This window comes from Papio anubis, chromosome 16 (genome assembly GCF_008728515.1).
Source record: "Papio anubis isolate 15944 chromosome 16, Panubis1.0, whole genome shotgun sequence".
NCBI lineage: Eukaryota > Metazoa > Chordata > Mammalia > Primates > Cercopithecidae > Papio > Papio anubis.
This window is the reverse complement of record NC_044991.1, coordinates 10,238,686-10,264,714: the sequence shown is the minus strand read 5'-3', so window position 1 is coordinate 10,264,714 and position 26,029 is coordinate 10,238,686. Positions and strand designations below refer to the sequence as shown.

Below are 26,029 nucleotides of genomic sequence, written 5' to 3'. Positions count from 1 at the left end.
CAACCAGGCAGAGGCAAGCTCAGAAGACTTTCTGAGGTGGAGCTACAGAATGGAAGCAGCACCAGATGACAGAATGGTCTCCACTCTCCCTCAAACTTGCTGTGTTACTAAGGCAATTCACATCTCTGCTCTGGGTTTCAGTGCCTTTGTCTGCAAAATATGGGACTCAGAATAGAAAAGTTCTCTTCCAGCCCCTCAAACAGCTCAAAACTAGACAAACAGCTGGGCGTGGTGGCTCACACTTGTATTCCCAGCACTTTGGGAGGTCAAGGCATGTGGATCACCTGAGGTCAGGAGTTCAAGACCAGCCTGATCAGTATGGTGAAACTCTGTCTGTACTAAAAATACAAAAAATAGCCAGGCATGGTGGCAGGTGCCTGTAGTCCCAGCTACTCGGAAGGCTGAGGCAGGAGAACTGCTCGAGCCTGGGAGGTGGAGGCTGCAGTGAGCTGAGATTGTGCCACTGCACACCAGCCTGGGTGACACAGCAAGACTCCATCTCAAGTTTAAAAAACAAAACAAAACAAAAAAACACTAGACAAACAATAAGTAAATATATTTATGCTGCTTCCAGGAGCCAAAACCTTTTCTTCACTAAAAATGTGGGAAGACCGCCAGGCACAGTGGCTTATGCCTGTAATCCCAGCACTTTGGGAGGCCAAGATGGGCGGATCACTTGAGGTCAGGAGTTTTGAGACCAGCCTGGCCAACATGGTGACACCCCATCTCTACCAAAAATATTAAAAATTAGCTGGGTGTGGTGGCGCTCGTCTGTAATCCCAGCTATTCGGAAGGCTGACGCAGGAGAATCGCTTGAACCTGGGAGAGGTTGCGGTGAGCCATGATCACACCACTGCACTCCAGCCTGAGCAACAGAGCAAGACTCCATCTCAAAAAAAAAAAAGGGCAGGGGGGTGGGAAGGAAGACGTGTGCAGCTGGGGCCAGGTATACATCTAGAATAATATTAGATGGAGCATGGTATATCACAGACAGTCAAGTGAATGACTGACTGAATGAATTAATGAATATAAAAAAGTGTATTTTAAACACAGATTTTAGATTAGGCATGATGGCTTGCACCTATAATCACAGTGACAGAGTAAGACTGTCTCAAAACAAAACAGATTTTGGCAGAGAGAAACAATCTCACACCAAGGGATGGTGGGACCCTGGAGAACAGGCCAAGCCAAACTAAGAGCGTGTGACTGTGCTTGTTGAGAGTCCCTCAGACCAGCGGCGGTTACCATGGCACAGCTGTCATACTGTGTTAAGGCTCTGGCTTACCCACTGCCAACAGAAATGGGAGAAGAAAGAAGCAAGAAGGAAATGGGTAGTGCGGTGAGAACTGCGTCTAGATGAAAAAGCAATTCCAATCTCCATACCTTCCAAAATGTGCATCCTGACCAGCTCCGATCTCTCCGGGCGGGAACGAATCTTCCGTTTGAGATAGTCCTCTGTCTACAGAAAAAACACACCAAGAAACTCTCAAATCCAGGTACACAGGCTTATGGCATGGACAGGATCACAAGAGCAGCCCTGGCCATGGTGGCTGCTGACCACCTCTGCACCCCCATAACCTTAACTTGATGATGGCAGGGTCCAGAGGCAAGAGGAAGCCTGGAGAGAGCACATCAAAATCCAACTGCGCCTGCCAAGGAAGGGTGCCATCCTTCAAGACCATTTGTCTCTCTGAGGCTGGACTGACAATATATCTATTAAAAACTACTATTTCTACTACCATAAAAGTAATATAAGTCCAGCAAAGAAAATTTAGAAAACTAGAAAGAAAAATAAAATTAAAAAAACTTTAATCAGCCACTGTTAGTATTCTGGGATATCTGTTTCTAGTTACTCTTCCACGCAGAAAATAGGCTTAACTTTGCAGAGCTGTAATCATACTGAATATTATTTTATATCCTGCTCTAAAAAATGTAACATTGGGCCGGGCACAGTGGCTCACACCTGTAATCCCAGCACTCTGGGAGGCCAAGGTGGGCAGATCACTTGAGGTCAGGAGTTCAAGACCAGCCTGGCCAATGTGGTGAAACCCTGTCTCTACTAGAAATACAAAAATTAGCCAGATGTGGTAGCTGGCAACTGTAATCCCAGCTACTTGGGAGGCTGAAGCAGGAGAATCACTTGAACACTTGAGGTGGAGGCTGCAGTGAGCCAAGATTGCCCCATTGCACTCCAGCCTGGGCGACAAAAACGAAACTCCGTCTCAAAAAAACCAAAAAACTGTAACACTCCATGATCTCATGAGCATTTTCCATTCATTTTGAATGGCTGCCAAATGGAATACTAATTTTGATACATGGTATCAAAGCTCTAGTTCCTCAAAGTCCAATGTCCTAATTTCTGCATTTATGAAACTCTGGGCAAACTACACTAGTCCCTCAACAGTCACAGAGCCATCCCACCAAATGGGGCTAATTATAATATATACAGTCCCCCAGATCTGACTCTACAGAGTCTGTGCTCTTAACCTCTGCACCAACATTTTCAAACCATAGAACATTAGCGGATCAAGACCAGCAAAGGATAAGACAGGCCAGAGAACACTAGGAAATGAAGCCTCGGAGGACATTATATATAGTAAAGGAAAAGACTGGGAAAAAAAAAAAAAAAAAAGGCCTCTTCTCACCTAGCCATCTGCCGCCTTGGTGTTCTGGCCGGGCAGCTCTGTGCTAGCCCAGGGGTGGCTGAGCAATCCAGGAGATGGTTTAAAGTGGCTGTGGGCTCTGGGTCTATCACCCCACGTGCAGTGGGCAGAAGTACTGCCTCAGCTGCAGCAGAGAGTGGTAAAGCAGGTGTCAGGTGCCGCACATCTTCACAGACAACAGAGGAAGGCTTATTCTCTAAGCCATCTGAAGCTCTGACCAGTGGCCATGACTGAGGTAGAATACAGTACTGATTAAGAAAATATATGGAGGAGCTTCTGGTTTGCTAAAGGCATGGAGATGCTAGGAGGGTGACACACCCACCTGGAGAGGGCACAGAAGCTCCTCGTCCCTTCCCACATACCTATGCATCTCTTCTACCTGGCTGTTTCTGAGTTGTATCCTTTATAACAAATAGTAAACATATTAATGATGTCAAATGGCTGTAATCTAGACTACCCAGAAGCTACTCTGGACTGGTTTAGAGGGTACAAGGTCTCTGACGGAAAACCAGAGAATTTTCAGGGCCAAATTTAAAGATATGGATTTTGCAACTGATATCCTTAAAGGCATTCATGACCACTACTAAAGCACATTTGTGTCAAAGAAAACTGAGGGGAAAAATCAGTTTGACCAGGTACAGTGGTGGATGCCTATACATCCCAGCAATTCAGGAGGTCAAAGGTAGAAGGATTGCTTAAGCCCAAGAGTTGGAATTCAGACTGGGCAACACAGCAAGATCCCACCTCTAAAATTACCCAAAAAAGCAAAGCAAAGCAATCAGTAGTGTAAATACAACAGCATCTCTGACTCCCTCAAGTGTGATCCTGACATAGCTGAAGCCATGGTGGATGATTTCCCACCGCCATGTATAGCTGCCTATGCAGCACCAACAGATGTGGGTAGCTGGTTCCAACACCAGAAAAAGAAATGAAACTTCTCTTGAATACAAGCTGATATTGCTGTGTCTTATTCATCTGGAAGTATGAGATGCAAAAGTAGCAGCTTTTCAAAGCTTTAAGCTTTCAGAATTAAGTAAAGCAAATTCTGCTGTAACCAATCCAATATATTCATTTTTCATATCTCAACTAAGATAATTTTTAGTACATGCGTAAATATGGAAGTAGTTATTGTAATGTGGAAGTCATCTGTGAACAGATGTGCATGGTAAGCAAATTGAGTGTTAGGTTACCACGTGTTAGGAAATAAAATCATTTTGCTTAAAAAACAAATCTAGAATCCACAGACAAAGGTTTGAGTCCCAGCTTTGCCACTTATTGGCTGGACAAGTGAGTTAACTTCTCTTAAATGCACCTATAAAATGAGGATAATACTACCTAATTCATAAGAGTTGATGTGAGGATAAAAAAGAAACAGATACAACCTCTTATATAAAGGTGCTCAATAAAACAGACTCTTCTAATCAGCCCTACTGGTCCCTGCCTATTCGAGAAGCAGTCAAGGAAATGGTGCCCAGTCTTCTGACCGAATAGGGGCACAGGCAATGCCATCCTTTCCCCCTACACTGTACTCTCAAGTGCTCTCGGCAAACTAAAACACTGTTGCTTGTTACTCCTTTGGTTCCCAGGACCCCTGATTTCATTCTTCCCACTTACTCTAAGAATTAATCATGATTTTCTAGGAGGGAAAAAATGAAATAAAGTTAAAAAAAAAAAAGTATTGGAGATAAATATTTCTGAGACTCTAAAACAGCTGTGAGGCTAGGTGCGGTGGTTCATGCCTGTAATCCCAGCACTTTGGGAGGGCAAGGCAGGCAGATCACTTGAGGCCAAGAGTTTGAGACCAACCTAGACAACATGGTGAAACTTCATCTCTACTAAAAATACAAAAATGACCCAGGTTTGGTGGTGGGCGCCTGTAGTCCCAGCTACTTGGGAGACTGAGGCTGGAGAATCACTTGAAACTGCTGGGCAGAGGCTGCGGTGAGCTGAGATCACGCCACTGCACTCCAGCTTGGGTGACAGAGTGGGACTCCGTCTCAAAAAAATAAAGTAAAATAAAATAGCTGTGGGTCTTAAGGAGATGCAGACTATGATCTGTGTAGGGGATTGTCTTCCCACGATGTTATGTGAAAGGAAAAATTAAGTGAGTGGGAGGGGGAAACAAGTTCTGGTGACTTCCCCATCTCTACCCACACTGGGCAGCAGAATAGTCCTCAGGGGCCCCTGGGGAACTGAAACTGAGAATTGGGATGGGGATGCAAGTAAGGTGCTACAGCAGAACACTTGGGCTTGGAGAGTGGGCCAGTTTCTGCTTTCCACAAGAGTCAAGTGGATACTCTGGGCAGATGGAGACCAGGGAGGTTTCCTACCCTTTGGAATGCCCATCCTGTGAGGTGTGGGCAGTGTAACCCTGGACTTGGGAAGCTTTTCCATTGGCTAATGTTTGTGTCTCAACATCTACAAAAGGTTAAGTGGAATTAAAGATGGGGAAATACCAATGGTCTCCAAAGCACTCCAAAATTCAGGGAAGGAGGATCAGGTGATTGTTCCTTATCCTTAAATGTACTAAAAGAGAAACCTCATTCCAATCATGTTCCATATAATCACCACTGGAGGTGGATGAGAGACGGGATGAGGTAGGAGAAGAAGAGTTTTCCATTTAAAACTGCAAGGCCAGGGCTGGCCCTAGAGTCTAGCAGGCTCTGGCCTCAGAGTTCTATGGAAAGCTCTAAATGGAAATATAACCAGCAATACAATGAGCTCTGAAAATGCTCTTTCGGGGTTCTGAGGGAAAAAAGGTACCTTACCCTTGCCCGCTCCAAGCTCCTTCTCTGCTCATGAAATGCAGCTGGACTTTTCAAAGCTGTTGAGAGAAGAACCATAAAGAATTACCTTCAAGCGAAGCATCATGTCTAGGGCTACAATATTCAGTGGAGAAGGCACCTTAAATTCATGCTACTGGCCAGGCGCACTGGCTCATGCCTGTAATCCCAGCACTTTGGGAGGCCAAGGCGGGCGGATCATGAGGTCAGGAGATCAAGACCATCCTGGCTAACACAGTGAAACCCCGTCTCTACTAAAAACACAAAAAATTAGCCAGGCGTGGTGACAGACACCTGTAGTCCCAGCTACTTGGGAGGCTGAGGCAGGAGAATGGCGTGAACCCAGAAGGTGGAGCTTGCGGTAAGCAGCGATCGCGCCACTGCCCTCTAGCCTGGGCGACAGAGCAAGACTCCGTCTCAAAAAAAAATTCACGTTACTGTTACTAGTACTATAAATATCAGCCGAAGTGAAGGCAATGACACCTGAGTAAGCATGTATTTTTATGGTTTAGCTACCCCATTCAAACAGTTTTGGTAGAAACCAAAATATGATTCCTAATGGGAACTGTCACTGCCTAAGCTTGGGCTGTCTAAAGCGCACCCATGGAATGTAACTTTAACAAACACCCTGGCCCATGACTGGACTGTCAGCCGCAAATCCCCCATCAGCCAGGGCTCCAAGAACGCCTGCTAGGCCTCACATTATTCTCAGGACACCTGCACACAGGAAGGGGCATAGATGCATGCCAGGTCAACCTTACTTCCTCAGCCTCACGAGGAATCATAAAGTGGCCAAACTGTTCCAATGGGACAGTTAAACCCAAAAAGATGTATGTCCACTCGGTGCTATTTCCTTCTTCACTGCACCTGATATTTATAGTGCTGCTAAAATTAACTTGAATTTCATCTCTAAGGACTAAAAGAACCCCACGGCAATTATATGTGAAGGAACACATACAACCAACAGCTGACACGAAGGGCTCAGCTCTATTCTGGGGATACCACATAAAGACCACAAGTCTCGACTTCTGCAAACAACACTCAGGTGGCAAGACCAAACCAAGAGCCTCCAGAAAGGCTGTACCATGAATGAAGGGTCTGACTCCTTTTGTCAAAAACTTGACTGTAAGGACAAATAAATTTTAAGACATTCTGAGGATGAGAGGGAAAGGCCTGACTCACTTCAAGTAGGGAACAGAGGCAATAAGAGAGAAATTTATAAGACTGTGGTCAGTTTCACTTCTGCTGCCCTAGAATTTCCAAAGAGCTGTGAAACTGTGAGCAGAGATAACTTTTGCTAGGCTGCTGGCTGCGGTAGGAGTGCAGGGTTAAGGAGCTGCTAAAAGTAGCAAGAGAGCATAGATAGGACCCTATCCTGCCTGGGCCTTTGTGCTTCTTCCTCCTTCCTCCCCCCTAGTGGGGGGCTGGGCCTTAGCAACAGTAGTTCCAGAAGAAAGTTTCAATTGTCCCAGCAGTATTTATTTTAAAAAATTTTTGTGAATCTTAAGATAAAAAAGAAACTATAGTCTTAAAAGTACTACTGAGATCCCATCTTCTAACAGAAGGGGGAGCTCTAGATTTAACAAATAACATCAAAGAAAAACCACTACAGGTTACCTCCTCAACTTACCTGGGCACTATCCGTGCTTCCCTACTTCTTACATGGACAGGTCGTGGGCATTTCAGTGGGTAAACAGACACCCACTGCACCTGCTTCTACTGTGTAAAGCTAGCTCAACTCCAAAGGCCCTGTTCTGCAGGAACCTGGGTGTGATGGATCACACATAACCTTGCCTCTTGGAAAGCTTAGCACATGCATGAGACAGTAAGTACAAAGAATCAAGAGAAAATGGACACTGTCCACCCCACCCCAGCTTCCTTTTCTGCCTCATTTTTCTCTGCAGCACTCATCACTGTCTTGACAGTCTTTATACAAATACTACATATCTGGCTGGGCGTGGTGGCTCACGCCTGCAATAATCCCAGCACTTCTGGCGGCCGCGGTGGGCAGATCATGAGGTCAGGAGTTCAAGACTAGCCTGGCCAACATGGTGAAACCCTGTCTCTACTAAAAATACCTAAAACTACAAAAATTTTTGTACAGGCATGGTAGAGGGCACCTGTAATCCCATCTACTCAGGAGATTGAGGCAGGAGAATCGCTTGAACTCAGGAGGCGGAGGTTGCAGTGAGCCGAGATAGTGCCACTGTACTCCAGCCTGGGCGAGAAAAAAAAAAGGGCGGAATACTACATATTTTTCTTGTTTACTCTCAGTCTCCCATGTTTACATTTACAACATGCCCCCATCAGAGCGCAGCAAGGGTTTTGTCTATTTTTTTAGTTACTCACAGCATTCCCTAGTGCCTAGAATACCAGGCACACAGTATACCCTCAATAATTATTCACTCAGTGAATTAGTATTCTATAAGAAATAGACTCAAGGTGACTAGTGACAGGAGGACGGGAAGATTCTGCAGCAGAGCTCTAAACTTTCATCTGAATAGCCGGAATTCTGGTTCTCAACTGGGTTCAAAACCTCACAGAAGTTCTGGATAGGTCAAGGGATCTGTGTTCTAGTACTGAGTGCTACCAATTACTGCTGGGTGACAGGGGTTGTGACTGCTTTCTGCGTCTAATTTTCTTCCAGAGTGAGAATCTGCCCACCTCTCAGAACCCTTGTAAGGAAGAAACGCCAGTGAGTATGCCCTGAACCAAATGGTATATGTGCCTATATATTCAGGTGTTGCTGTCACCAAATGCTGTAATTTGGTTGAATCACTGGCTTGATTCACTCACAGGCCAGCTAGTTTCTGTACCGCAGCCACAGATTCTCTAAAACCCTGGCTCACTTGCTGCCTCAACAACCCACACTGGCTATCCCCAAAGGGTAAGGTACAAACCCAACTTCTAGGAAAACAATTCGCCAGAACATCTTGAGGACATCATCTTCATGTACAAAGGGTGGTGCACCACTAGTGGAGGACAGGTGATAGGTGAAATAGCTACAGTACACAGAGTCTCCCTCATATGCAGTTTCGCTTTCCATGGTTTCAGTTATTCTAGGCCAACCAAGGTCCAAAAATGTTACAGTATTTTGAGTGGGCCCATATTCACATAACTTTTATTACAGCGTATTGTTAAAATTGCTCTAAGTTCTTACTATGTCTGATTTACAAATCGAATTTTGTCATAGGTCACAAGTATAGGAAAAAAAAAAACAGTACATATAGGATTTGGTACCACTTGCAGTTTCAGGCATCCACTGCGGGGTCTTGGCACGTGTTCCTCAGGAGTAAGGGCAGACTACTCTATATGAATTCCTATTTGGTCCTATTAAGGACATTTTCATGTAATGGCAAGAAAGGGATTAATATCTATTGGGTGCTTATATGGAAAGCACTGTTCTAGATATTTTAAACCTGTTAGCTAATTTAATATTCCTAACCATTCTACATGGTAGGTAATATCCCATTTTATAGATAAGGACAGGGCCAAAAAGTAAAGGCAAGCAAATAGCAGGGATAAGATTATAACCTAATTTGTTTAAGGGCCCTGAATTAGAAGATATAACCTAATTCTGTATCATCCTTAGCCTAGAGTTCTTTCCACTCCTCTGTGTTGATTTCTTAACTTCTTCAAAAGTTAGAGAAGAGAGGCCGGGCATGGTGGCTCAAGCGTGTAATCTCTACACTTTGGGAGACTGAGGCAGGTGTATCACCTGAGGTCAAGAGTTCAAGACCAGCCTGGCCAATATGGCGAAACCACGTCTCTACTAAAAACACAGAAAAAGTAGCCAGCCATGGTGGCAGGCACCTGTAATCCCAGCTACTTGGGGGGCTGACGCAGAAGAATCCCTTGAACCCAGGAGGTGGAGACTGCAATGAGCTGAGATTATGTCACTGTACTCCAGTCTGCACAACAAGAGCAAAACTTCATCTCAAAAAAAAAAAAAAAAAAAAAAAAAAAAAATTAGAGAAAAAAGGCCAGGCATATTGGCTCATGCCTACAATCTCAGCACTTTGGAAGGCCGAGGAGATCAGATTCCTTGAGGTCAGAAGTTCAAGACCAGCCTGGGCAACATGGCGAAAACCTCGTCTCTACAAAAATTAGCCAGACATGGTGGCAGGCACCTGTAATCCCAGCTACTTGGAACACTGAGGCAGGAGAATTACTTGAATCCAAGAGGCAGAAGTTGCAGTGAGCCAAGATTGTTCAGTGGCACTCCAACCTGGGTGACAGAGCAAGACTCTGTCACAAAAAAAAAAAAAAAGAGAGAGAGAAGAAAAGAAACTGTTGGGTAGGGGGACAAGGTAGCTTCAATGTTCTTTGACACATACAGTTTAGATGCGTATCTGAGTCCAGGCAACATACATGAGTCAGGTTGACCACAGCACTGGGTAAAGACTAGGGCAAAGAGGGCTTAGAAGAGGGGTTCAGGGACCCGTCTGAGGGGCCCCAGGGCTCTCAAGCATTGATAATCAGTTCAAAACCTGGAGCTCACCATGTAACAGTCTTTGGCACTGATACTAGAAGACAAGTTGGAGAAGCTGAGACAGGATAGCTGGTCAGAAGAACCAGAAATGAAGACCAAGAAAAGAATTCAAGATAGGGCCGGACGCAGTAGATCACGCCTGTAATCCCAGCACTTCGGGAGGCCGAGGCGGGCGGATCACCTGAGGTCAGGAGTTCAGAACCAACCTGGCCAATATGACGAAACCCCATCTCTACTAAAAATACAGAAATTAGCTGGGTGTGATGGCAGGTACCTGTAATACCAGCTACTCGCAAGGCTGAGGTACGACAATCGCCTGAAACTGGGAGGTAGAGGTTGCAGTGAACCAAGATTGCGCCACTGCACTCCAGCCTGGGTGACAGAGTAAGACTCTGTCTCAAAAAAAACTCACTGGATCCTTTTCATAACCCATAAGGCAGGGACTGTTATTCCATGTGTGATGAAACTGACACTGGCTGAGATGCAGTAACCTGCCAGATCATCCATTCATCGAGTGGTGGACCCCAACCCAGGTCTAGTTCTGCCTTCCCTTTCTTCCCTTGTCTAAACCTTCTGACAAGTGTGTCAGTTTCTCTCAGTCCCTGAGTAGGCCAGCTTAGTCTGTGCTCCTCTTTCCTCATTTTTAATTCTTTTCTCTGATAGCAGATTCAGCAATTTCAATAGTCACTTCTGCCAGGTGAAAGGAGTAAGCACTGGCCCCTCTTTCTTCAGGTTTGTATCAGGACTTCCTGTTGGGTGTTTCTCAGTTCATCTGGGAAGAGGCTGGAGTAGCAACAAGTGCTCGTGGTGCACTGGGGTTTGAGGTGGACAGGGCAACTCCTGTGTGTGTCCAGCCAGCTTTGTTAAAAGCCACCACGTGGAGGGTAGCCTAGTGAAGGGGATGTAAGAGTGATACGGGTAAGCCCTGAGCTTTCTTGATTGTAGGAACAAATGACAATGGGGAGCCAGAATCACCTCAAGTTCCATGCCAAGGAGGTAAGACACAAGGAAGCAGAAAACAGGTTTCCAAGTTTAGGCCTCTGCCAATTGAAGAAAAAAAGGACTTAAAGCTACCCCATAAATGTGCGTCCAATTACAAGGGCTGCATTCATCTAGGAGTCCATCTCCCCTCTTCCTGCTGCCTTAATAGCTTTGCAGGAGGAGCCAGAGTATTACTCAAAACTGCATTTTCCCAGACACTCCTAGAAAGCAGTCTCTGGAAAGAGAAGCCCCCAAAGACCAATGCAAGGACAAGAGCCTTGTGTGTTTATAAGAATATACATATTCAATATCAGACGGCAGTTCTCGATCCTTTCCTGCTGCCCTGGGAGCTGGTTCCAATGGAGCTCTTGTGTGGCTTTGTGTGAACAAAGGGAAGTGTGCAGCACATCCTGAAAAGAAAAATAACAAAGCTCCCCAGAGAAAACAATTGAACAGAAGTGGCCAAGAGGTGTGCCATTCTTAATCACAGTTTCAGTTCTAGATGTGGGCCCCGCCCCTGGCTGGCTACAACTACCAATTAATATTCTGTTCCCTCTTTCCAGCACCCATTTTCTTTCTCCCCTAGCACAACTGCTGCCTAAATTAAATGAGGTCATTTGTGAATTAAAGAAATAAAAAGTGAAAAACTTTCCATTTTATTTTAAAATACATACTGGCATCTAGGCCAGGTGCAGTGGCTCACACCTGTAATCCCAGCACTTTGGGAGGCCGAGGCGGGAGGATCACCTGAGGTCAGGAGTTCGAGACCAGCCTGGCCAACATGGTGAAACCCCCCCCTCTACTAAAAATACAAAAATTAGCTGTGTGTGGTGGGGCACGCCTGTAATCCCAGCTACTCTGGAGGCTGAGGCAGGAGAATTGCTTAAACCTGGAAGGCAGATGTTGCGGTGAGCCGAGATCATGACGCTGCACTCCAGCCTGGGTGACAGAGCAAGACTCAGTCTCAGGGGAAAACAAACAAACAAAATATACATATACATACACACACATATACATACATACATACACACACACACACAGAGGCATCCAATATATAGCAAAGGGGGAGCTCAGTGCTGTGCTCAGTGTGTATAGACACAGATGTGTGATGACAGCACAGGGGCCCCAGGGCCAGACTGGTCTTGATTTAAGCTGGCACTAAAGAGTAAGTACAAAGACTGTTAAAAACCAACCTACCTTGGTAATTTAGGACATCAAGCCAACACTTTTCCCTCACCAGCTCCAGATTTACTTAAACAAGTAGGTAAATGAGTTTTCTAGGATTCACAAGCAGTTCTAGAAATGCCTCTGAGCAAGGAATGACACCAATTCATTATCAAACCTCATTTCCTCATCACTATCATGAAGGAATATATATTAAGTGTGTCTAGGTCTGAATCCTGCTTTATTAGGTGTTATTGTAATAAAAACGATGGTTCCTATCTCTGATAATACGCCAGACGCTCACCAACAATTATGGATCCAGAGGAACTCAAAGGCTATGAACATAGTACACTTAACAGAGGTCACTGGAGTGCCACAGTCCAAGTAGCTCTTCTTTCAGGCAAGCCTGCTGCATTTCTTTTTCCAATGTGGAAGCAGGGAGCATATACACAGAACATCAACGGTGGTTACACGTGTGTATGAGAATAAACCCATTTAACAAACCAGGTAGAAACTAGAAATATATCCATCCATCCATCCCTCTGTTCTTTTATGTGGCCTCTTGATCATTACTAGAGTGATCATAAAAATGCAGTCCTTACTATTTTGTAATTTTATTGAAAAAATCAATTTTGTAAAAATCAGTTCAGACAAGGATCATCAATAGATGCTAAAACCGTTATTAGGCAGGTAGTTGTGGGGAAACAGGATTTTCACATGGCTTCAAAATGATACCCCATAGATTATGTATTAATTACAAAGACAGATCTGGTGTCACCTTTCAAACTTTTAGCACCATCACTGGTTATACAGCCTGATAACATGTGCCCCTTGATGTTAAGAAGTACATATACCTATGTTTTCTTATTGCCAAAAATGTTTAACCTAAATCTAATCATGAGGAAGCAAATTTAGAATACAGAACATTGTGCAAGACAAGTAGCTTAGATACTTAAAACAAGTCAGTGTCATGAAAATGAAAAAGGTAGGGGTACTGTTCTAGATTGTGACCAAATTGACAACAACCAAATGCAGTGCATGATTCTTGATTAAATATTGGGACCAGGTGTGATGGCTCACGCCTGTAATTCCATCACTTTGGGAGGCCAAGGCAGGTGGATCAGAACAGATTGGAGTGACTGGATGAATGGCTGTGCTATTAACACTCCCAGACAGGTGATCCAGGGCGAGTGAGCTTAGGGAAGGTGGGGGGGGAGACTGTGCTCAGTCTTGGAGAAACCACAGAACTCAAGAACAGGCATGGAAGAGAGCCCACCCAGCACAGGAATCTGAGGAGGGCCACAGAGGCAGGAGGCGATGAGGCAAACCTATTACCCCAAGTAAGCTTCAAGAAAAAGCCTGTAAAAGGAAAGAGAGAGAGATGCTAACAGTGGGGAAGTCAGGCAAAATAAGGGTTATGAAGTTTCCAGAGAATCACTTATGCTTAGGACATAGCCAGTAGTCTCAGAGCTATGCCAGTGGGTTGGTGGAAGCAGAAATTTATTGCAACAGATTAAAGAGTGAATAAGAAGTGAGAAAGTGGAGTCAGAGGTATGTGTCCCCTAAGAGGTTAATTACAGATGTGCTAACAGTTCATTACTCATTCATTCTTCCAATAAATATCTGTGAACCCACATGTGTCAGACCCTGTTTGAGTGTTGGGTTATTCATGTTTTCGTGGAGCTTACATTCAACTGAAGATACACATAAAACAAGTAAACATGTAACACAGTAGGAGGCAGTATATGCTATGAAGAACTATTAAGCAAGGTATAAGTGACAGAGTAACAGGGTTAGGTCATTTTATATGGAATGGTCAAGACTTTCTGATAAGGTGACATTTGGCTGCAGGTGGCAGCTCATGCTTGTAATCCTAGCACTTTGGGAGGCCAAGGCAAGCGGATCGCTTGAGCTCAGAAGTTCCAGACCAGCCTGGGCAATAAAGTGAAACCCTGTCTCTATGAAAAATACAAAAACTAGGCATGGTGGCGTGCACCTGTAGTCCGAGCTATTTGGGGGGACTGAGGCGGGAGGTTTGTTTGAGGCCAGGAGGTTGAGGCTGTGATGAGCTAAGATTGAGCCACTGCTCTCCAGCCTAAGTAACAACGTGAGACTTTGTCTCAAAAAAAAAAAAAAAAAAAATTAAGGTGACATTGGAGCAGAGATGTAAAAGAAGAGAGTGAGCCCTGCGGTCCTCTGGGAGAGAGCCCTCCAAACAGAGAACAGCATGTGCAAAGGCTCTCAGTGGGATCCTGCCTGCATGGCATCAAGGAGGCCAGGGTGGCAGGAACAAGGAGAAGAGTGGGTGGAAACACAGTGAGACAAAGCCACACAGGACCCTGTAAAACTGTGAATTATAATGAAAAGAAATAAAGTGGAATGGTGCCTGCGAACCTTGATGCTGAGAAAAACGCTTCTGAAGGTAATATAAAGAAACAGATTTGCTGAAAATGGTCTCCTTGATTTCCCTGATAACCTCCACAATGTGTTAGAAATTACCTCACTTGAGCTTCTCAGTACTATTTTCCACACTTTACAGTTGGGAAATGACTTGCCTGAGATCACATCCTAATCAACTTCAGAATGAAGACTAGACTCTGGTTCTTTTGATTCCAAATCTTTTTATTTACATATATTCCATCAAGAGGTGGCAGAGGATAAAGGAGTATAGAAAACGAAGTGTGTGATATGCCAGGTGTGGTTGTAATCCCAACACTTTGGGAGGCCGAAGAGGGCATATTGCTTGAGCCCAGGAGTTCAAGCTAGCGAGACTCCATCTCTACGAAAAAATTAGGTGGGGCCAGACACGGTGGCTCACGCCTGTAATCCCAGCACTTTGGGAGTACGAGGCGGGTGGATCACGAGGTCAAGAGATCAAGACCATCCTGGCCAACATGGTGAAACTCCATCTCTACTAAAAATACAAAAATCAGCTGGGTGTGATGGTGCATGCCTCTAATCCCAGCTGCTCAGGAGGCTGAGGCAGGAGAATCACTTGAACCCGGGTGGCGGAGGTTGCAGCGAGCCAAGATCACGCCACTGCACTCCAGCCTGGACAACAAAGTGAGACGCTGTCTCAAAAAAATAAATAAATTAGCTGGCTGTGGTGGCACACCCTTGTGATTCCAGCTACTTGGGAGGCTGAGGTGGGAGGATCACTTGAGCCCAGGAGGCAAAGGTTGCTGTGAGCCAAGATCATACCACCACACTCCAGCCTGGGCAACAGAACTAGACCTGTCTCTAAATAAAAAATCCCAAGATGAAACAAAATGCATGATGGGTTACCAAATAAATAACAGACAACAGTGATTTTAATCTAGTCTTTCACATTTGGTCATCTTTTCTTAGCTATTCCTTTGGAAATAAATGCTGCCTTGTCATTTTCTCTAATATTGGCAATGGGACAGCAGGGAAGCCTTCAGATCTAACCTCAGAAAATGTCACAGGGGCACAAATTCTGCTATTCCTTTTCCCCTCAGCACAGCAGAAAAGGAGTCACTGTATAATCATACTCTATCCAAAGTTAACTGAGTCTTTTGCCACATCCTTTGGCCCTAGCATTAGAGTCTATCATACAGCTTTAGGCAGTTAACTCACTTGCCAAAACTGACCAGCGATATGGTACAAAGCTGTAAGACAGGCAGGCGAGCCAGGCTTTTCCCAGCATTGGAGATGAAAGCTCAGAATTTTTCTGTACCCAGTCATCTTACATGCAATAGCCTCAGCTGTCTCAGAAATCTGCCATTAACTCGGCCGAGCGCAGTGGTTCACGCCTGTAATCCCAGCACTTTGGGAGGCCAAGGCGGGTGGATCACGAGGTCAGGAAATTAAGACCATCCTGGCTAAAATGGTGAAATCTTGTCTCTACTAAAAATACAAAAAAATTAGTCGGCCGTGGTGGCAGGTGTCTGTAGTTCCAGCTACTCGAGAGGCTGAGGCAGGAGAATGGTGTGAACCCGGGAGGCAGAGCTTGCAGTGAGCCGAGATTGCGCCACTGCACTCCAGCCTGGGCAACAGAGCGAGACTTGGTCTCCAAAAAAAAAAAAAAAAAAAAAAAAGAACAGAAATTTGCCATTAACTCTTGAATCATGGGGACAGGGCAATCTTCTACTTCAGAACTCCTGGGAAGAAGAGAATAAAAATATTCTACACCATACTAAAAATGAAAAGGGGGCTGGGCGCGGTGGCTCAAGCCTGTAAGCCCAGCACTTTGGGAGGCCGAGATGGGCAGATCACGAGGTCAGGAGATTGAGACCATCCTAACATGGGCTAACATGGTGAAACCCCATCTCCACTAAAAAATACAAAAAACTAGCCAGGCGAGGTGGTGGGCGCCTGTAGTCCCAGCTACTAGGGAGGCTGAGGCAGGAGAATGGCATAAACCCAGGAGGCGGAGCTTGCAGTGAGCTGAGATCCGTGGCCCACTGTCACTCCAAGCCTGGGCGACAGAACTATTTGCATGAAAATGTCTACAGTGTGCAAGAATCTCTTGGAATGCAGATTCCTAGGCCTTAAGAATTATAATCTTTAGTAAGCAATTTGGGTAATGCTAGAGCCACTAAACTTGAAAAACATTGCTTCCCTAATCTAACAAAGGCAAAGAGACGAGAAAGTAAGAATTTTATTTGCTTATTCACTAATACCAGGTGCTGATTAAAAGTACATTTAGTAAAGAAGGACTTACGGAATTTTCTCAATAGCTTGATTCAAAATGTCAATTCTGTTGGCTGTGTAGGTAAACAGTTCTAATTTCCTGGACTCCTTTCAGGATCACTGCAATGCATATTTTTCTGGGAGTCAGAGAATCTGGGCTTTTTGCGATCTTCCTTACACCCTGGCTAGGGCCTAATTCAGATGGGATGGATTCCACACCCTGATGGTTTTATCAGAGGCATGGTAGTCACCCAAGGGAAGGCAGCTACAGCTACAGAAATGTAGTTCTTGGTCTTACCACCCAAAAGGTGAGGAGCACAGAGGTTCACTGGTAGTGCAGGGAATGGAGAGGATCCCTCACACACTGAGTGACAGAAGAGAAGAGGTTGGCTATGTCACTGGTGTGTAAGGGTTGACACTAGCATTAGATAGGATTTTTCTTAGGATTCCATATCCAGGTAGATGAGAATCTCTTAACCTGGAGCACACTGTACCACCCACTTTAGAGCAGCTATAGATCCCTGGAACTATGTGAATGTTAGGTGCTTGCTTAGACAACTGTGAGAGGATGCGGAAGATTCTCTATGAAGAATACATGACACAAAATAAATCAAGAACCTCTGATGTACTGAAGGGTTATTATGACAAAAGAAGAAAGATGCCCACGGCCTTCAAATGAACAGCAACCTGAAAGCACTTGTACTGAAGTGCTTACAAATGATAGGGTTCCTCTCACTTCCACCACCCGATCTCACCAACTATAGGTCCTGCTTTGATGCTGCTTTCAATTTTTTTTTTTTTAAATAGTGTATTTATTTATTTATTTTTGAGATGGAGTCTTGCTCTGTCGTCCAGGCTGGAGTGCAGTTGTGCAATCTGGGCTCACAGCAGCCTCCGTCTCCCGGGTTCAAGCGATTCTCCTGCCTCAGCCTCCCGAGTAGCTGGGATTACAGGCGCCTGCCACCACAGTTGGCAATTTTTGTATTTTGTTTCTTTTTTAAGTAGAAACAGGGTTTCATCATATTGGCTAGGCTGGTCTCAACCACCTGACCTCAAGTGATCCACCCACCTCAACTTCCCAAAGTGTTTGGATTACAGGCATGAGCCACCTCACCCAGCCTCTTCATTTTTCAAAGATTTTTTAAAGTTGAAATTTTGGCAAAAGCATAGTAGGCTATCATCACAAAAATGCCCATGTGGACAAGAACCACCATAAACTGTGACTTTCAGGAATTAGCACAGGGTTTGTAGCCAGAAAACCTGGATTGGGTCTGCCTATCTTTCAGTGCCCGTGTAACCTACAACAAGTCCTAAGACCCCCCTGAGGCTCAGTAGCCTCATCTGCAAAATAGCAATTAGACTAACTGCTGTATTGCGTAATTATTAGCATTAAAATGAATGTGCTTTGCCATCTGCTAGAAGTTATGTTAAGCTTAAGGGCTGTTACTGATGTAGCTTTTTTTCTTTATCACCATTCCGAAAGAAAGAGCAGGTGTATAGAGTCAAATGCTGAGAGCTAACTGGACTGGGCTTGACTTCCATTTTCTGTCTTTCTGTTTTTAGCTGACAAACTAAAATGCCTACAAAAATCCTTTAATAAAGACCATCAACCAAAGAGGTCTGTCAACAGTTCGAGAGACTGACCATGACAAATGAGCACCAAAACTAAGTTCATGTGAATCAAAGACAGAATTTGTGTGGTGGGGTGTGCAGAATGGACTGCATATTCTGGGGCAAGCAAGGATCCAAACTAGCAGTCATAAAGGGTTCTTCATACACATCCTGTTTTGGTATGCATGCTTGCCACCACCCCTGTTTTGGCACCAGCTATCACCCCTACCCAAACCAGCAGGAAGACCAACTCCCAAGAATGAATGTAAGAAGTGGAGACGTAGGATGCTAAATCTTTTCCTTCCCAAGAGTGCAAACTGCTCCAGCGTCTCCTGCTCTTGACCCCAATGATGGTTAAAGAGGCTCAAGACTGAGAGAGATAAGCACACATCTCATTTAGCACGAGTATTGACACAGGGAATTCCAAAAGGTTAATGTACTAGTGATCAAATATCTTGAATCTGACCTTCTAGGCTCCTCTTTGACATAGGCCAGCCATGTTTATATCTGGCTTTCATACCACAGCCCAGTCTAAGACCCTGGATCAGTCTATTTTCACTCCAGTATACTTTTTGGCAAAGTGCAAACCAATTTTTTCTATTGCCTCTTTCAGAAGTCCCCATAATCAATATGACTAAGTGATCTGTTTAGAATACAAGCTCCAGATCACCTGTGCCCTCCTGCAAGTAACATCCCACCTGGCTGAAGACGCTTCTTTTTGTTTTTTTTTGTTTCTGAGACACAGTCTTGCCCTGTAGCCCAGGATGGAGTGCAGTGGTGCGAACCCGGCTCACTGCCACCTCTGCCTCCCAGGTTCAAGAGATTCTCCTGCCCCAGCCTCCCAAGTAGCTGGGACGACAGGCACGCGCCACCACGCCCAGCTAATTTTTTGTACTTCTAGTAGAGACAGGTTTCACCACGTTGGCCAGGATAGTCTTGATCTCTTGACCTCGTGACCCACCTGCCTCAGTTTCCCAAAATGCTGGGATTACAGGCGTGAGCTACCGCACCCAGCCTGAAGACTTTTAAATCACCACCATCATCAGTTATCTATCAGAACTCTCCTTGGGTATGTGATTAAGATGTGTATTGTTCAGGTAAAATAGTGAGTAGTACCTACAAGCGATCTTATAACCTTCTTTTATTCTTGATAAGAAGTTAGCCTTGGGTATCTCTGATTCTTCAATTAATGAAGCTTAACACCTGCTGTACTTTTTAGATATCAAACTGTAAGAAGAACTCATATCAAGAAGACTACTTTCGGCCAGGCACAGTGGCTCATGACTGTAATCCCAGCACTTTGGGAGGCCGAGGTGGACACATCACCTGAGGTCAGGAGTTCGAGCATGGTGAAACTCTGTCTCTACTAAAAATACAAAAATTAGCCAGGTGTGGGTGGCAGGCGCCTGTAATCCCAGCTACTTGGGAGGCCGAGGCAATTGCCTGAACCCAGGAGGCAGAAGGCACAGTGAGCCAAGATTGCCCCACTGCACTCCTGCCTGGGCAACAGAGCAACACTCTGTCTCAAAAAAAAAAAAAAAAAGACGACGATGACGAATGCTTTCTATGGCCTGTTCAGCACAGCTCACGGCTGGATTCTGCCTCCAACTGAACAATGAACACATTCAGAACACGGACACACCACTCACTGCAGAGTATTATTTTAGGATTTGCTGGCAACTGGCCAAGGAGGAGGTTCTATGCTAGTCACTGATCACTGAGGTACAAACACACTCTACAACAGCAGAAGAGAGATGAGGACGCTGACACAAATGCAGCATAAAATGCCTGGGAGTGATGTGCCTTCTCCAGAGATAAAAGAGAAGATTCCTGAAGCCACATACCTAACACAATTTTCTCTCAGCTTCAACTCTAGGAATCAGGTCAGCCTCACTCCTGGAAAACATGTTTCACTATGGTGTTTATCAAATGCAACTTAAAGTAGGGATTCAACTACAATTATACAGTCACATCCCTGTAGTGAAGACACATCATCTCACTAGGTGGGGTTCTCTGCTTCTTAAAGAAAGAAAAGATAAGGAAATGATCACCAAATGCGTTACACCATCATATCCTGCAACTGAGCTCTGATGGAAGCGGGAGTCTGAGGGCACTGACCAGACTGGGGCAGAGGGCCAATTGCAGGGTTTGGGGAAAGCCTTTTCTGGGCTCCTACTGGAAAGGGGCACTGGGTGGATCACAGCCAAACTTCTTTGACACACAGGGGCAGCAGTTGAGAGATGATCACACAGAGCTTTCAGTAACTCCCAAATGGACTGGAGCATATGAGAGATGATAAAGGCCCAGAGAGAAAGGATTTGCCCTCGCCCTTGTCCCCACCCAAACTCACTCACTTATGAAGTATCCACTGAGACCTAATGTCCCTGATAGTGTAACACTCCACTTAAAAGCAAACAAGTGATATTTTCTTGAAACTTACAATTTTGGTTAAAAAACATTGTTAAAAAAAAATAGGGGTGGGGGTGGGGGACAGATCACTCTCAAACCAGACCCTCATCTGCCCTGGAATCCCTACTGTGTCCCCACTGCTAAACATTTCTGTCTCTTGGCAAGTTGCCCAGAAATTTAAAAACATTTCTAACACAGCCACTTGTTTGGTTTCAAGAGAAAGAGGTTAAAAAGAAACATCTACTCCCAGGCAGAGGGCAAGCTAATAAAATGATAGTCCTGCTAATGTATGACCAAAAGGAGAATGATCTTAACAGAGTAGTGCCATGCTGACTAGAAGTTCTTTGATCACTAACAATTTATAGCAATTGTCTTTTAATCCACTGGTACGACAGAAAGTAAAATTAAGAACTGTATTTATTGAAAAATAGTTCCTATTCCTTTTGGGTGGGGGTGTGGGGGAGGCAGGGTCTCACTCTGTTGCCCAGGCTGGAGTGCAGTGGCACAATCTCGGCTCCCAGGTTAAGCAATCCTCCCGCCTCAGCCTCCCAAGCTGTGACTATGGGCACTTGCTACCACATCCAGGTAATTTTTGTATTTTTTGTAGAGATGAGATTTCGCCATGTTGTCCAGGCTGGTCTCGAACTCCTGAGCTCAAACAATCCACCCACGTTGGCCTCCCAAAGTGCTAAAATTACAAGCATGAGCCACTATACCTAGCCCAATTCCTATTCCTAAATACTAGTTTTGACATAACTTAAGAGGTAGGGGTGTGTGTGTATGTATTAAAGCTGCTTTCATAGTCACAACATCAACATGGTGGATCCAAGTGCCTCCTTTTTTTTTTTTTTTTTTTTTTGAGACGGAGTCTCGCTCTGTCGCCCAGGCTGGAGTGCAGTGGCACGACCTCAGCTCAATGCAAGCTCTGCCACCCGAGTTCACGCCATTCTCCTGCCTCAGCCTCCTGAGTAGCTGGGCCTACAGGCGACCACCACCACGCCCGGCTAATTTTTGTATTTTTTTTTTTTAGTAGAGATGGGGTTTCACCATGGTAGCCAGGATGGTCTTGATCTCCTGACCTTGTGATCCACCACCCCCCTCGGTCTCCCAAAGTGCTAGGACTACAGGTGTGAGCCACTGCGCCCGGCCCAAGCTCCTCCATTCTTAAATGAGAATATTACTTCCTACATTTCAAAAGCATGAAAAATACATCACCTCATTTGATCTCCAAACTAACTCTGTGGGTAAGTTATCACTCCATGGGTAACTAATTCTGTGGGTAACCTTTAAGATGGGTTATTATCCCAATTATATGAAAGTGGGAGTTCAGAAAAGTTACTGAGTTGCCCAAAGTCTTCTAACTCCTAAGTAACAAAGTAAGGTCTAAGACTATACTTTCTTTTGTTTGTATGTGTGTATGTATATATGAATGTATGTATGTATATGCGTATTTATTTTGAGACAGGATCTTGCTCTGTCATCCAGGCTGAAGTGCAGTGGCATGAACACAGCTCACTGCAACCTCGACCTTGTGGGTTCAACGCTCAAGCCATCCTCCTGTCTCAGCCTACTAAGCTGCTGGGGCCACAAGCATGTGATATCAGGCCTGGCTAATTTTTAAAAATTTTTTTGTAGAGATGGGGATCTATCTTGCCCAATTGGTCTCAAAGTCCTGGGCTCAAGAGACCTTCCTGCCTTGGCCTCCCCAAGTGCTGGGACTGCAAACGTGACCCACTGTGCCTGGCCTAAAACTCTACTTTCTAATACAATAGCAACTAGCCAAATGTGACCATTTAATTAGAATAGCCACATGCACCTATTTAAATCTAAATTAATTAAAATTAAATAAAAATTAAAATTCAGTTTTTCAACTCAAATGTGTTCAACAGCACATGTGGCTAGTGATTAGTGTTATAGAAATAGTTCTGTCTTCACTTAACGTACTATTGGACGGGGCTGGTCTAGAAGCTAGTTCTTTTGAATTCATAACTTGGAGAAAAGATCCCATGGCGGCCGGGCGCAGTGGCTCAGGCCTGTCATCCCAGCACTTCGGGAGGCTGAGGTGGGCGGATCATGAGTTCAGGAGATCAAGACCATCCTGACTAACACGGTGAAACCCCATCTCTACTAAAAATACAAAAAATTAGCAGGAACGTGGTGGCGGGCGCCTGTAGTCCCAGCTACTCGGGAGGCTGAGGCAGGAGAATGGCATGAACCCGGGAGGCGGAGCTTGCAGTGAGCCAAGATCACGCCATTGCACTCCAGCCTGGGCGACAGAGTGAGACTCTGTCTCAAAAAAAAAAAAAAAAAGATCCCATGGCATCCCAGTATGTATGTATGTATGTATGTATGTATGTATGAATGAGATGGAGTCTCACTCTGTCACCCAGACTGGAGTGCAGTGGTGCAATCTCGGCTCACTGCAACCTCCACCTCCCAGGTTCAAGCAATTCCCCCTGCCTCAGCCTCCCGAGTAGCTGGGACTACAGGCATGCACCACCACCCCTGGTTAATTTTTGCATGTGTGTATTTTTAGTAGAGATGGGGTTTCGCCATGTTAGCCAGGCTGGCCTCGAACTCCTGACTTCAAGTGATCCACCCACCTCGGCCTCCCAAAGTGCTGGGATTACAGGCATAAGCCATCACTCTCAGCCTATCTAAGTATTTTATAAAGATAGCCTGATAGTGACAATGTCAAATCATAATGCCTTCCGGTCTTATTACAAGAAACACTGAAGATTTAGGAAGTTGGTTTATCTTTTCAGGGGTTACAAAAACTGAAGAACTAAAAATTACTTATAAGTTTTAGCAGGGGGGTATATGAAAAATCTCTGTATCTTCTGCTCAATTTTGCTGTGAAACTGAAACTTCTGTTAAAAAATAAAATCTATTTTAAAAGATTCAGGGGAGCCTTTCTGCACCTATTCTGGTTCGGGGGTTGTTCAATAAATAAAATTAAATTTAGGCCAGGTGCAGTGACTCATGCCTGTAATCTCAGCACTAAGGGAGGCCAAAGCAGGCAGATCACTTTGAGCCCAGAGTTTGAGACCAACCTGGGCAACATGGCAAAACACCATTTCTACTACTAATACAAAAACCAGCTGGATGTGCTGGTCCACACCTGTAGTCTCAGCTACTCAGAAGGCTGAGGTGGGAGGATGGTTTGAGCCAGGAGGCAGAGGTTGCAGTGAGCTGAGATTGCACCACTGCACTCCAGCCTGGATAACAGACAGAACCAGACCCTGTTTCAAAAATATATATAAACAAATTTTAAAAATAAAAAGTTTCCTTTTGGCTCATTTTATCTTTATTATCACCATTACTATTACCTTATATTGGCTCAGCCTATCATAAAATAAGTTGTAGTCTCTGTATCCTTTGATTTCTTTTATCATCTCTGCAAACTGGGCTAGCCTAAGGTCCTAGATTCTGTCTACTGGTTACCAAATCCTGAACATCTCATTAGTGAGTCACAACCTAATCCATTTAAAAAAAAATTTCGTTTTAAAAAAGATTACCGGGCCGGGCGCGGTGGCTCAAGCCTGTAATCCCAGCACTTTGGGAGGCCGAGACGGGCAGATCACGAGGTCAGGAGATCGAGACCATCCTGGCTAACACGGTGAAACCCCGTCTCTATTAAAAAATAGAAAAAAAACTAGCCGGGCGAAGTGGCGGCGCCTGTAGTCCCAGCTACTCGGGAGGCTGAGGCAGGAGAATGGCGGGAACCCGGGAGGCGGAGCTTGCAGTGAGCCGAGATCGCGCCACTGCACTCTAGCCTGGGCTACAGAGCAAGACTCCATCTCAAAAAAAAAAAAAAAAAGATTACCAAAATGGATTTGATTCACACGTACTTAGGAAAAAGAATGTTGAAACTTAGGTTGCATATTTGGTGAAGAATAATGTAAGTCACGATTCCCAAATTACAAATAACAAAAACATTATTAAGAATCGCAGGACCAGGCATAGTGGCACACGCCTGTAATACCAGCACTTTGAGAGGCTAAAGTGGATGGATCACCTGAGGTCAGGAGTTCAAGACCAGCCTGGCCAACATGGCGAAACCATGTCTCTACTAAAAATACAAAAATTAGCTGGGCGTGGTAGTCGGTCCCTGTAATCTGAGCTACTTGAGAGGCTGAAGCAGGAAAGTCACTTGCAATGAGCCCAGAGTTTGAGACCAACCTGGGCAACATGGCAAAACCCCATTTCTACTACTAATACAAAAACTAGGAGGCGGAGGTTGCAATGAGCCGCGAGCACGCCACTGCACTCCAGCCTGGGAGAGCGAGACTTTGTCTCCAAAAAAAAAAAAAAAAAAAAAAAGAAAGAAGAATTGCAGCTTCAGACAGAGAGAGACCATAGTCATCAATCCTGGCACTTTTAAGAAGAAATTTTAACTCTGCTGTGGGTGCACAGGAACATCATTAAAAATGAAAAAAACAAGCTCGGTCAAGAAGACAGAGCAAGGTCTTCGAAGATCTATAGGACAAAAATAATTATTTCCTCACGTGTTAGTCAAGGTTTTTCTACTACTTGCATATGGGAAAATAATACATTGAGGGTTAACTGTAGCATTAGAAACATGGTACTCTGCTTTTTTCCCAAGGATTCTCAATTATAAAGGACTGACAAGAGACAAACAAGCTTCTCTCACATCCAGAAAGAATACAGGAGACTTTTTTCTGATTTGTCTAGGTCAGAAAACCTTCCATGTTTTCCTTTGAAAGGTTATCTTCTGCAACAGCTCTCACGCCAGAACGTTTTTCTTAATTTTCACCTTAACCTTATGACCCTGTACACCTTTAAACATCATAGAGAAAGGCTGCAGGGAAAGCTTTGAGAAGAAAGTGTACCAAACATGACCAATTTCTTCTGGGAGTCTTCATCCTGGATACAGTGGCATTCCTGGTCTTCATCTTTGGATTTCAAGACCAGCTCCCTATCTCTGCCATCTGTCCTCGCCCTCAAGATATGTGCAAGACATCATTAGTGAAAATTTAGGGCCTAGACTATATAAGCCTCTGCTATCTGGCACTCTGTATTTGGTAGAGTTAAGTGATGTTAAATTTGAAACTTATGTTTACACGAGAATAAAGAATACTGCGAAATGATTCTGTTTAACAGCACATCAAAAAACAACTTCTGTATCTCAGTTGAGACGCCATGAACAGAGCATATCAAGCAGTACAGAGAGGTATGTAGGAATCAGGGGATTCTTTAATCCCTTAAATTTTATGGAAAGGTCATACCCCAACACTGAATGACATGTAGAA

The 26,029-nt window shown here is 44.6% G+C and overlaps 1 protein-coding gene across 9 annotated transcripts in view; it reads right to left on the bottom strand.

Moving 5' to 3' along the window:
• Positions 1 to 26,029, bottom strand: part of MRTFA (myocardin related transcription factor A) — a 218,653-nt gene that overhangs the window by 19,752 nt on the left and 172,872 nt on the right. For 8 of the 9 annotated variants that reach the window (XM_021921583.2, XM_017945338.3, XM_017945339.3 and 5 more), the window contains 2 exons: positions 5,432 to 5,487; positions 1,384 to 1,459 (listed from right to left, as the gene is read on the bottom strand). In XM_021921583.2, coding sequence (XP_021777275.1) covers positions 1,384 to 1,459; positions 5,432 to 5,487 — 132 coding nt within the window. Of the gene's footprint in view, positions 1 to 1,383; positions 1,460 to 2,645; positions 4,466 to 5,431; positions 5,488 to 26,029 lie in introns of those variants that run through there. The other variant, XM_021921582.2, reaches the window with a different exon arrangement.